The sequence below is a fragment of the Macaca fascicularis genome, chromosome 11 (assembly GCF_037993035.2).
Source record: "Macaca fascicularis isolate 582-1 chromosome 11, T2T-MFA8v1.1".
Classification (NCBI taxonomy): domain Eukaryota; kingdom Metazoa; phylum Chordata; class Mammalia; order Primates; family Cercopithecidae; genus Macaca; species Macaca fascicularis.
The window spans coordinates 71,035,240-71,047,500 of NC_088385.1; the positions used below are offsets into that span (position 1 = coordinate 71,035,240).

At 41.1% G+C, this 12,261-nt stretch overlaps 2 protein-coding genes and 1 long non-coding RNA gene across 18 annotated transcripts in view; 2 read left to right on the top strand and 1 right to left on the bottom strand.

Moving 5' to 3' along the window:
* Positions 1-12,261, top strand: part of LOC141406892 (uncharacterized) — a 119,794-nt gene that overhangs the window by 46,921 nt on the left and 60,612 nt on the right. The window contains exon 3 of one of the 2 annotated variants that reach the window (XR_012420440.1): positions 7,530-7,648. The exons of the other annotated variant lie outside the window; for it this stretch is intronic. This is a non-coding gene — a long non-coding RNA (uncharacterized lncRNA). Of the gene's footprint in view, positions 1-7,529; positions 7,649-12,261 lie in introns of those variants that run through there. 2 annotated transcript variants of the gene reach the window in all.
* C11H12orf56 (chromosome 11 C12orf56 homolog) overlaps positions 1-12,261 on the bottom strand; it is a 114,947-nt gene that overhangs the window by 3,152 nt on the left and 99,534 nt on the right. For 8 of the 15 annotated variants that reach the window (XM_045365559.3, XM_045365556.3, XM_074007346.1 and 5 more), the window contains 4 exons: positions 6,082-6,205; positions 3,735-3,809; positions 3,345-3,419; positions 347-525 (listed from right to left, as the gene is read on the bottom strand). In XM_045365559.3, coding sequence (XP_045221494.2) covers positions 347-525; positions 3,345-3,419; positions 3,735-3,809; positions 6,082-6,205 — 453 coding nt within the window. Of the gene's footprint in view, positions 1-346; positions 526-3,252; positions 3,420-3,734; positions 3,810-5,885; positions 6,206-12,261 lie in introns of those variants that run through there. The other 7 variants (XM_074007350.1, XM_065524529.2, XM_074007344.1 and 4 more) reach the window with 6 other exon arrangements.
* Positions 7,645-8,197, top strand: LOC107126725 (small ribosomal subunit protein uS13). Its single transcript, XM_074007354.1, has one exon. The coding sequence runs from the start codon at positions 7,687-7,689 to the stop codon at positions 8,023-8,025; it is 339 nt and encodes a 112-aa protein (XP_073863455.1). The 5' UTR covers positions 7,645-7,686; the 3' UTR covers positions 8,026-8,197.

Sequence of the window (12,261 nt, forward strand, 5' to 3'; positions counted from 1 at the left end):
AGGTCAGGAGTTCGAGACCAGCCTGATCAACATGGTGAAACCCTCTATTCTACTAAAAATACAAAAAAATTAGCCAGGTGTGGTGGCGGGTGCCTGTAATCCCAGCTACTCAGGAGGCTGAGGCAGGAGAATTGCTTGAACCTGGGAGGCAGAGGTTGCGGTGAGCCGAGATTGCGCCACTGTATTCCAGCCTGGGTGACAGAGCGAGACTCCATCTCAAAATGATGATAATAATAATCCCTCATAAATACCTAATCTTCTAAGTATTGGACCACGATGCAGGTTTGCATGAACTCAGAAATGAGTGAAATCTTACTGCAGATTAGATTCAGACTTTTTTTCTTACCTGAATTCTTCTCTGTAGTTATTCTTAATATACTCAGCTAGAGTCCTGCTGTGCTGCAGACAGCTCTTGAGGATGTAAAATTGCTGGTACAACAGAACTGCTTGGCAGGGAGTTAGCAGCTGAAATGAAGCTGAAAGCCCCCTCACTACTTGTTTCACAATACTGGCCACAAAAGTAATCTAGACAAGGAAAATACAGTTACATGTAGGCTGAGTGCCACCCACAAAAGCAACTATTTTAGCTGGAGCTTCAACTACAAATCTAGACTGAAGCCCTCACTACCCTAACACCACTGTTGCAATGTTACTCATCGAAATGTTGTTCAGTGTCAAATAAAAAGTATAGGAGGAAGCTGGGCGTGGTGGCTCTCGCCTGTAATTCTAGCACTTTGGGAGACTGAGGTGGGTAGATCACGAGGTCAGGAGTTCGAGATCAGCCTGACCAACATGGTGAAACCCCATCTGTACTAAAAATACAAAAATTAGCCAGGTGTGGTGGTGCGTGCCTGTAATCCTAGCTACTTGGGAGCCTGAGGCAGGAGGATCACTTGAACCCAGGAGGTAGAGGTTGCAGTGATCTCGCCACTGCACTCCAGCCTGGGTGACAAAGCGAGACTCCATCTCCAATAAATAAACAAATAAATAAATAAATACCATGCAGGAAGGCTTACATGGGAAATAAAAGTAAAAAAATAAAACTAAATAAATAAATAAAAAGAAACTTCCCTGTTACATGGAGCCTGTAAAACCCAGATTTCCACACACCAGTTCATGTAATAGGGTCTGCAACCACCACACAGAAAACAAAGGGGTCTTGCATCTTGCACATATGAGCTGCCATTGCTGTGAATGTCTGTAACTTTCAAACATTCTGTGAAGTGGTCTGAGATTGGTTGGGGCCTGTGTGCTACTGAGGAAGACAAGTTCATGGGCTCAACCTCCGTAGAAGGCAGCTGGCTGTTCTACTGACAAATGTACCCTCTGACCCCAGCCAGCTTTGTGTAAACATATGTCATAAGGATCTGACAAGAGAGTCTAGATCCCGTAGGACAGACCCAACATCACTCTAGAGAAACGGCAGGGGACCACTGACGGTCCAACAGATGCATGTCCATATATGGAAAGAGAACAGGCCGGAGCAGTGGCTCATGCCTGTAATAGCAATTTGGGAGGCCAAGGTGGGTGATCACCTGAGGTCAGGAGTTCCAGACCAGCCTGGGCAACATGGTGAAACCCCGTCTGTACTAAAAAATACAAAACTTAGCCAGGCATGGTGGCAGGCACCTGTAATCCCAGCTACTTGGGAGGCTGAGGCAGGAGAATTGCTTGAATCTGGGAGGTGGAGGTTGCAGTGAGCTGAGATCGCAGCACTACTGCACTCCAGCCTGGGCAACAGAGCGAGACTCTGTCTCAAAAAAAAAAAAAGAGAACATATTGCTTCGTGCCCATTAGCAATGGAAATTTAGTTTAGATTACTCTTTTGAAGAGATTTCCAATTAAGTGTTTGTTGACTGAGTGCATAAGTTTGAGGAGGTAAGAAGAGATTAAGGGATAAAGCCTTTACTAGAATTAATTCAGCAGATATTTTACTGAACATTTATGGTGTGCCTAGCACAACAGACAGAGCTTTTACCCTCACAGCACTGGCAGTCTGTTGGAAGAGAAAGAGAGTGTATCAGTCATGATGGACTAGATTATGCTGTGGTAACAAACCTCCCAAAAGACCAACGCTTTGCTTGAAACAGCAAAGGTTGATGACTCAGTCCCAGAGGGGTCTGCAGGGCTCTGCTCACTGTAGTTACTCTTGGCCATCAGTGGGCAAAGCAGCCACCTTGTGGGTGCTATGCCAAAGGAAAAGAGAATGCCAGGTGGCACACACTGGCTCTTAAAGCTTCTGCCCAGAAGTGACAGAAGCCAGTTCTGCTCACATTTCATTAGCCAAAGCAGCAACAGAGACCGTCCCCCACCCCCTGATTTCACATGGAGAGGGAAGTGCAGTCCCACCATGTGCCCAGAAGGAGAGAGAGACAGAATATGAGTGGGCGCTAATGGCTGTGACACGGCAGAAGCAAATAATAACACAAACAAATGTAAACTGCAACAGTGACGAGACCTATAAAGCAGAGGAAGAGGACACCATGCCATGCACTATTTGTGCCTCTAATGAGGGAATCTCCCCTGTCAAGGGGGACAGAGAAGCATCCTCCACTGCCCCACCCCAGGAAGGGGCCTTGAGGCCTGAGGGATGAGTAGAAGTTGACCAGGTGAAAAAGGGAGGGAAAAGCATTTCCAATGGAGAGACAGACGCAATGGTACAGGTCCTGTGATGCAGCTGTGGGGAGCCGGGCGGTGGTGGGGAGAGAGATGGTGAGCAAGAGACCCACACAGCAGGGAGGCTGAGGGACCAGAGGAGGCTGTCGGCCATAGCACGCAGGCCCTGTAGGCCATGTTAAGGAGTTTAGTCTTTATTAAGAAGGAAGAGTTATTGAGAGATTTGAAGCAAGGGACGACAATCAGATTTTTATTTCAAATGGATCCCTCAGCCTGTAATCTGGTGGGAAGACAGGGACAGACCATTGAGATGTGATTGTAGTATCAAGGAAAGAAATGGTGATAATAGGAACTAGGATGGTGTCTGTGGGACAGAGCACACAAGTGATCCCAAGTGTTAGATTCACGCTCACTATTTAAGGTAAGAATTTATCTTTTTACCTAATTATTCAGCTAATAATTTAATATTCTGTTTTCCACATATATCTTAGAGTTTTTCATGAAGTAACGTTCCCATTTAAGATACAATTTCAGTGCCTTAAACATTCAGGTCCCAAATGTAAAAACAATTTATCAATTAAATAATAAACTGTCAAATTTACACTTTGCTTCTGGTTGATAAACTTGATTACATCACAGGGAAAAATGTGTGTTTTATTAATTAAGCACAAGAGTATCTGCTTAATTAGGCTTGAGGGGTGATTTCGTTTTGACTTCTAGATACTCACGATGGGAGGACAGCTTTGTAGAAAGGACATCATCCAGCTAATAGCAAACTTTCTGGATCCCAATCCGAGATTTCCCTAAAAGACTCAAGGAAATAAACAAGTTATATTCATAAAGTTCAAGTTGTATATAAAAGGATACTCATTCTTAAATACGTTTTTATCCTGATTAATCGAATCTTTAAAATCAGTTTTGGAAAATAAACTAGATGAGCACTTAAGAGCAAAGGTCATATCATTGAAGTCAACCAGTTTTGGGGACCATCTCAAATACAAGCATTTTTGGTATATTATTAATCATATAACATAATTGCATAATATACATATATCATAATAGTCACATAATTTATGGTTACATAAAATATTTTAAAATATAATTTTTAAAAATTGTACCTGCTGAAAGACAAGAAGTATCTCATATAAAAGTGCTGTAGCGGTATTTGTATACTCCAGAATAAGCTTCTGTAACTAGAATTTTCAAGAATAATCAATGCAATGTCATAAACCAAGTCAGAAAATGATAATTTCCCTTGGTTCCCTTTAGGTACTTATACAATAATTTTTTTTCTTTTTTTCGAGACAAGGTCTCATGCTATCACCCAGGTGGCAGTGCTGTGGTCAAGGCTCGGTGCAGCCTCCAACTCCTGGGCACAAGCCATTCCTCTCACCTCTGCTTTCTGTGTAGCTGGGACTACAGGCACAAGCTACCATGCTGGCTAATTTTATGTTTTTAATTTTTTGTAGAGATGAGGTCTCACTATATTGCCCAAGCTGGTCTCAAATTCCTGAGCTCAACCAGTCCTTTCACCTCAGTCTCCCCAGTAGCTAGGACTACAGGTATGTGCCACCACACCCAGGTAATTTTTGATTTTTTATTTTTGTAGAGACAGGGTCTCGCTTGTTGCCCAGGCTGGTATGGAACTCTTGGCCTCAAGCGACTCTCCCACCTCTGCCTCCTGAGTAGCTGGGATTCAAAGGCAAGCCATTATCCCTGGTTGGCCTACAGAATACTACTACAAAAAATTGCATACTTGATTTGCAAAATCAATCAGATCAACAACCCTACTTCCTTTCAAGAATGTAGAAATACGCCCCTCAGAGTTGAGGTGAGAGATTCTCTGGAGAATTTAGGCTTATGCCCAAATTAAACTAAGATTCCTTCTGTGGGATGGATAAATAGAAGGCTTAGAGATATTTCATTCCTCTCAAGAATTCCAAACTCCTCTTTACATCCTTTTCTTCTTTTCTTCATTTATTTATTCAACAAATATGCATCAGACACCGTGCTAGGTGTTGGGGATGCAAGGGAGAACAACACAGACATGAGACCTGCCCTCATGGAACATACAGTCTAGTTGGAGAACAAACATCAAATGATCAAATAAGCAAATGCATAATTATAAACTGAGACAAGAGCTATGAAAGAAATGTACAGGAAGTTAAGGGAGCTCTATAAAGGAGGACTAGTCTCATTTGGGGATCAAGGAGTGCTTCCCTCTGGCCCATATCATTTCTTACCTAGATTACGGCACTAGCTCCTTAATAGCCCTGCCTATCTGAGTCTTGGTTCTACCCCACTCTTTAATCCCTAATCCACCACTGAAAGTGATATTGGAGACTCTCTATATGGAGTCTGTGATTATATATTCATGGATATATTTGAATAACGTCTGTCTCTCCCAGCAGAGTAGAAACTAATGAAGGCAGGGGTCATGTCTGTTTTGCTTACTGTTTTGACCCTACTGCCTAGCATGTTGTTTGCTCATTACAGATGCTCAATAAATATTTACTGATTGTGGCCGGATGTGGTGGCTCATGCCTGTAATCCTAGCCTTTTGGGAGGCCGAGGCAGGCAGATCGCTTGAGCCCAGGGATTTGAAACCAACCTGGGTAACATGGCAAGACCCCATCTCTACAAAAAATACAAAAATTAGCCAGGCGTGGTGGCTCGTGCCTGTAGTCCTAGCTACTCGGGAGTCTGAGGTGAGAGCATCACTTGAGCCTGGGAGGTCAAGTCTGCAGTGAGCCGAGATTGTGCCACTGCAGTCCAGCCTGGGCAACAGAGTGAAACCTTTTCTCAAAAAAAAAAAAATTACTGAATGACTAAATGAGTTTTTTAAAACATAATTCTGAGCATATATTTAAGAACTATCAAATCATGTTCCATCTTTTTTTTAAAAATCTGTTAGCTTAGCTCAAAATAAACTAATAATAAGTTGGTTTATTCTCTCAGAAGGTGTGCCTTCTAGGCAGTTTGATATTTCTAATGTTTTGGTACAACCTTAGAAAAATAAGTAACTCTTTCTGAGAATTTATACTGTTCATATAGGTGGGAAAATGGTAAAGTATGAGAGTTAACCTTAAAATCTCTAAGACAGTGATTTTTCACCTATTAGACCCCTGCTATGGAATTACATATACATCATATTTTGTACAGAGACAGATATAAATAGATTTATCAAATTTATAAGGAATGCTGATTACTTTCCTTAATATACATACCTTAAGACATATAAAATGGATATATTAATATTGACTGAATAGTTATTTTTTCCTTTTTCTTGACCCTCTAAATCTCTAAATCTACTTTAGACGGAATAGTTTTCTAAGTTTTGAGGTTAATGACAAAAGATCTACTCTTTGGTTTAATTATATTTCTGTTTCTACGGTGTCATGGTCCACATTAAAAGAAGCCAGGGCCCCAATATATAATAGTTTACCCCAAAAATTCTCATCTCACCTCAGCATCAAAAGACATTCTGACTAAAGCTGAATCAGCCACCAACTGGATATCAAACACAGGACAAGATTTTGGAATCTGAGGCTCACTAATTAAAATTACCAAGAGATTAAATAGTGTTCCCCTGAAAAAAAATAAATAAAAGGCAATTAATGAGCAAAGTGTTGAGAAGAAAAATGGTGACGCCAAGTTTACAAACACTGAATATAATTATGTTTAAAAGAATGAAGCATTGCAGACCATCTTTGACTGAAGTTTTGGACCCTTGGACATGCAAATGAATGTCTAGAGATAAAAAATTTTAATGAAAATATAATTGCTTGGTCTTCTGGCTCAGAGCGAGTATAGTTCTAGAAGTTCACATAGCTTAGAAAGACTAGAAAATCTGGATTTAAGGGCGATTTGGGTAATTTCAATTATAGCATTATTTTCCAAAGGACTTTTTATGGATTGCTAATTCCAGACAATATTATAGTTAAAATAGATTCTGTGGTCAAAGGAGATATAGGGTATTTGGTTAAACCAAGTTCATCAGATGTGTTTACTACAGAACTTCTCAGAGGCTTTATATGCTAATATGCACTGTGTATCTCTGGGACAAAGCAACAGTATGCAGCTCTTCTTTTTTCTTTTTTTAAGTTTGTTTGCTTGGGTTATTTTTGGCACAGTATCTCATGATGTTGCCCGAGCTGGTCTTGAACTCCTGGAATCAAGTGATCCCCTGCCTCAGCCAAGTAGCTGAGATTACAGGCTTGAGCGACCACTTTCAGTTTTTACTTTTTTAAATTGATAATAAAAATTGTATATGTTTATGGTATACAACATGATGTTTTGAAATACGTATATACTATAGAATGTGTACATATTTTATAAATCAAGTGAATTGACATATGCATTACCTCACATGCTTATTTTTATATAGTGAGAACACAAAATCTATTGTCAGCAATTTTCAAGTATACAGGACATTATTATTAACTATAGTCACCATATTTGTATGATTGATCTCTTGAACTTATTCCTCCTGTCTAACTGAAGTTTTGTACCCTTTGACCAATATCTCCCAATTCCACCCCGCCCCTAAGCCTCTGACAACCACCATTCTACACTCTCTGTTTTTATGAGTTTGGCTTTTTTAGATTCCATATATATGTGAGATCATGCATGATCTCAAAAGTCAAACTCATATTTGTCTTTCCGTGCCTGGCTTATTTCACTTAGCATAATATCCTCCAGTTTCATCCATGTTGTCACAAATAACAAGACTTCATTTTTATGGCTGAATAATATTCCATTGTGTATATATACTACATTTTCTTTATCCATTCACCCATTGCTGGACACTAAGTTTGCTTCCTTTCCTTGGTTTTTGTTAATAATGTACAGCATTCCTTTTTTTTAATAAAAAATTTTTTTAACATAAAGATGGGGTCTTACTTTTTTCCCAGGCTGAACTTGAACCCCTGGCCTAAAGCAATCTGCCCATCTCAGCCTCTCAAAGTGCTTGGATGACAGGCATGAGCCTCCGCACCCAACTCTACCGTTTCTTAAAATGCTTGTTTGGCTTCCACAGGAGGCCTACACGCCGCGGCTCGTGCTGCCGCCATGTCTCTAGTGATCCCTGAAAAGTTCCAGCATATTTTGCGAGTACTCAACACCAATATCGACGGGCGGCGGAAAATAGCCTTTGCCATCACTGCCATTAAGGGTGTGGGCCGAAGATATGCTCGTGTGGTGTTGAGGAAAGCAGACATTGACCTCACCAAGAGGGCGGGAGAACTCACTGAGGATGAGGTGGAACGTGTGATCACCATTATGCAGAATCCCCGCCAGTACAAGATCCCAGACTGGTTCTTGAACAGACAGAAGGATGTAAAGGATGGAAAATATAGCCAGGTCCTAGCCAATGGTCTGGACAACAAGCTCCGTGAAGACCTGGAGTGACTGAAGACGATTCGGGCCCATAGAGGGCTGCGCCACTTCTGGGGCCTTCGTGTCCGAGGCCAGCACACCAAGACCACTGGCCGCCGTGGCCGCACCGTGGGTGTGTCCAAGAAGAAATAAGTCTGTAGGCCTTGTCTGTTAATAAATAGTTTATATATCAAAAAAAAAAAAATGCTTGTTTGATCTCAAAAAACCTCAGATCTTTTCCTTTCCAATGTGGGGTACTGTCCATTGATAACTCACTTAAATGTTACATGTGCATCCTGATGAGCTGAGTTAATAACATTATCTCCTTCTATTGAGTAGTACAACCCCAGTATGGTTGAAAAGGAGCTGAAGGCAGACTGCTAAAAACTCAGTTGTCTAATTGAAGGCAATGTCAGAGTAGATTTGAGGGGTAGGAGTAATAAAATGATTCAAAGATAAGACTATACAAAAGTTTTCCATAACCATAAGCATTCCTTTCATAATGGAATAAAGGAGAGTGAGTATAAATATCCTTATTTAGTAGGATCTGAGGCTTTCTAATCTTTTTACAATCATTTAAATCATCACCATGATTAGAAGCTCATGATTAACCTGCCCTTCCTTTCTCCAAGTCAAAAAGCAAATCTAGTTCTTATATTTGGAAAGAAGAATCATGTCAGTTAGTACATGTCTCACAAAAGCAGGATATACCCTACCGTGTATTTAATAATGTTTTATTCAGGCTACTTAAAATGGCCAATCTTACTTTTAGAAGACCCTTTTAAAATCAACAGAACACTCCCTTTAGAAGTGTTTCTTGATATTGTTTGAATTGGCATTCCATTCACTGTTGTATTTAATTATAGTCCTTTATTTTCAGTAACAGCTTATTTTCAAAGTATCATACATCCAAGGCAAAGAAAAAGAACTCCCGAACTATGGGTCACTTGCTATGATAACATATGAATTCAACCCTAACAATACTAGGATATGAAAAAATATGGCACATTTCAAGAAAGTTACAGCAAAGTATGTGAAACGAATAAAATCTCCACTCATGAAAATAATAAAGAGGAAAATGCTGAAATGATTAACTGCTTTTTTATTTACCCAAATGGAATTTAATTTGAAATCCACCTCTTCTGCCAATTCAATTTAAAATCCATTAGGGCAATAATAGATAGAAGAAATTTTAATCAAAATAGTAGTTTCATCCTGAAAATATAGATGACTTAGAGGATTGACATCACAGCCTTAAAAAGAGTCCCAGCAGTTTAATACTTTATTGTTTAGGTTGTTACTATTTCCAATGTATGGATTTGGAATGTACTACAATATCTTAAAAAATACAGACTTTGAAGGCCACATTCATAGTCTCCTAAGTCAGTCTATGTTATTGTGGTGGGCAGAAATCTAACATGGCTTCCAAAATTCCCAGCCTGCTGGTACAAACCCTATCAAATTCCTCCCCCTTAAGTATGGGCAATACCTCTGAATATGTTTGTCTGTCACTCTTGTGATTATGTTATATGAAATGGGAAAGGTGAAAGGATTCTGAGAATATAATAAAGGCCCCTAATTGGCTGACTTTTGAGTTAGTCAAAAGGAGATTATCCAGAGTAGGCTTGCTCTAATCAGGTGAGCCCTGAAAAAGAGATACTCTCCTGCCAAGAAAAAAGCCACCTGAGTCCCACAGCTGTAATGAAATTTAGTCTGCCAACAACCACCCAAATGAGCTAGGAAGAGAGTCCCAAGCCTCAGATGAGACTATGGCCTGGCCAACACCTCAACTGAAACCTTGTGAGACCCTGGGCAAAGGATCCAGTTAAGCTGTGTCCAGATTTCTGATCCATGGACACTGTAAGATAAGAAATGCATGTTGTTTTAAGCAACTAAGTTTGTGATAATTTGTTATGTGGCAATAGAAAACTAATACAGTTTTGGCTGGGCACGGTGGCTCATACCTGTAATCCCAGCACTTTGGGAGGCCAAGGTGGGTGGATCACCTGAGGTCAGGAGTTCAAAACCAGCCTCACCAACAGGGTGAAACCCCCATCTCTACTAAAAATACAAAATTAGCAGGGCGTGGTGGTGGTGCGAGCCTGTAATCCCAGCTATTCAGGAGGTTGAAGCACAAAAATCGCTTGAACCCAGGGGTCGCACCACTGCTCTCCAGCCTGGGCAACAGAGCAAAACTCCGTCTCAAAAAAAGAAAAAAGAGCCCGGATGTGGTGGCTCATGCCTGTAATCCCAGCACTTTGGGAGGCTGAGGTGGGTGGACTGCCTGAGGTCAGGAGTTCGAGACCAGCCTGGCCAACATGGTGAAACCCCGCCTTTACTAAAAACACACAAAAAATCAGCTGAGTGTGGTGGCACACACCTGTAATCCCAGCTACTTGAGAGGCTGAGGCAGGGGAATTGCTTGAACCAGGGAGGTGGATGTTGCTATGAGCCGAGATCACACCACTGCACTCCAGTCTGGGCAACAGAGCGAGACTCTGTCTCGAAAAAATAAATAAATAAAAAAGAAAACGAATACAGTTTTATTAGATATTTCCTGGGCTACATAATACTATGGGTCACATGATTTGACCCTAGGGATATAAAAACTGGCTGAGAAAATTTAATATTACAACCAGACTCTACTATAGCAATGTAATATATGTATTAAATGACATGAAAAGAATTGGTAATATCAGGAAAGAACCTTGATAGGAGGGCTGATGTGATCAAACCAAGTTAAAACAAAACAATTGAAGGCAATGCTTTTAAAGAAAAAGAACAACAATAAATAAATAAATAAATAACTTTATGACAGAGGTAAGGATGATTTTTTTCAACTTGGAAATAGAAAGGTAGGGACCAAAAGGTGGAGAAAAAGGATAACCAGATTTAGTGATAATTTTAATATGGGAGAAGACAGAAATATCAAAAATAATGTTGAATCTCCATCTTGGAGATTAGGGAAATGGCAGTACTACCATTCGCATAAAGAAGTATTCAAGCTGCATGCGGTGGCTCATGCCAGTAATCTCAGCACTTTGGGAGGCCAAGGTGGGAAGATCCCTTGAGCCCAGGAGTTTGAGACCAGCCTGGACAACAAAGTGAGACCTTGTCTCTACAAAAAAATAAGAACTAGTTTGACACGGTGTATTTTCTTGTTTGCTGTAAAGTAGGACTCAGCAAACTATGGCCTGTAGGCCAAATCCAGCCTACAGCCTGTTTCTGTGAATAAAGTTTATCGGAACACAACTGTGTCCATTCGTTCATGCACTGTTTATGGCTGCTTTTGTGCTACAATGGCAGAACTGAGTAGATGCAGCACAGATTGTATGGCATGATAAGCCAAAACTATTTTCTATATGACCTTTTACGGAAATGTTTGCCCATTCCTGCTACACAACATAGTATGCCGGCTCGGCACAGTGGCTCACGCCTGTAATCCTAGCACTTTGGGGGTCAGAGTGGGGGCAGATCACTTGGCCCAGGAGTTTGAGACCAGCCTGGGCAACATGGCAAAACCCCATCTCTATGAAAAATACAAAAAAAAAAAAAAAAATAGCAGGGCATGGTGGCACATACCTGTGGTCCCAGCTACTGGGGAGGTGAAGATCACCTGAGCCGCAGGGAAGTTGAGGCTGCAGTGAGCCAAGATCGTGCCACTGCACTCCAGCCTGGATGACAGAGTGAGATCCTATCTAAAAAAAAAAAAAAAAGGAAGAAAAGAAAAAAAAGCATAGTATGCCCATAGTCCCTGGCACATAGCAAGTGTGCTTAAGAAATATTAATTAATGAGGCTGGGCATGGTGGCTCATGCCTGTAATCCTAGCACTCTGGGAGGCCAAGGTGGGCGGGTCACCTGAGGTCAAGAGTTTGAGACCAGCCTGACCAACATGGTGAAACCCCATCTCTACTAAAAATACAAAATTAGCCAGGCATGGTGGTGCATGCCTGTAATCCCAGTTACTCGGGAGGCTGAGGCAGGAGAATCACTTGAACCCGGGAGGCAGAGGTTGCCATGAGCTGAGATCGTGCCATTGCACTCCAGCCTGGGCAACAAGAGTGAAACTCCATCTCAAAAAAAAAAAAAAAGAAAGAAAAGAAAAACAAATATTAATTAATAAAATTAGGGCCAGGTGTGGTGGGTCATGTCTGTACTCCCAGCTGCTTGGGAGGCTGAGGCATGAGAATGGTGTGAACCCGCAAGGTGGAGGTTGCAGTGAGCTGAGGTCGCACCACTGCATTCCAGCCTGGGCGACACAGCGAGAC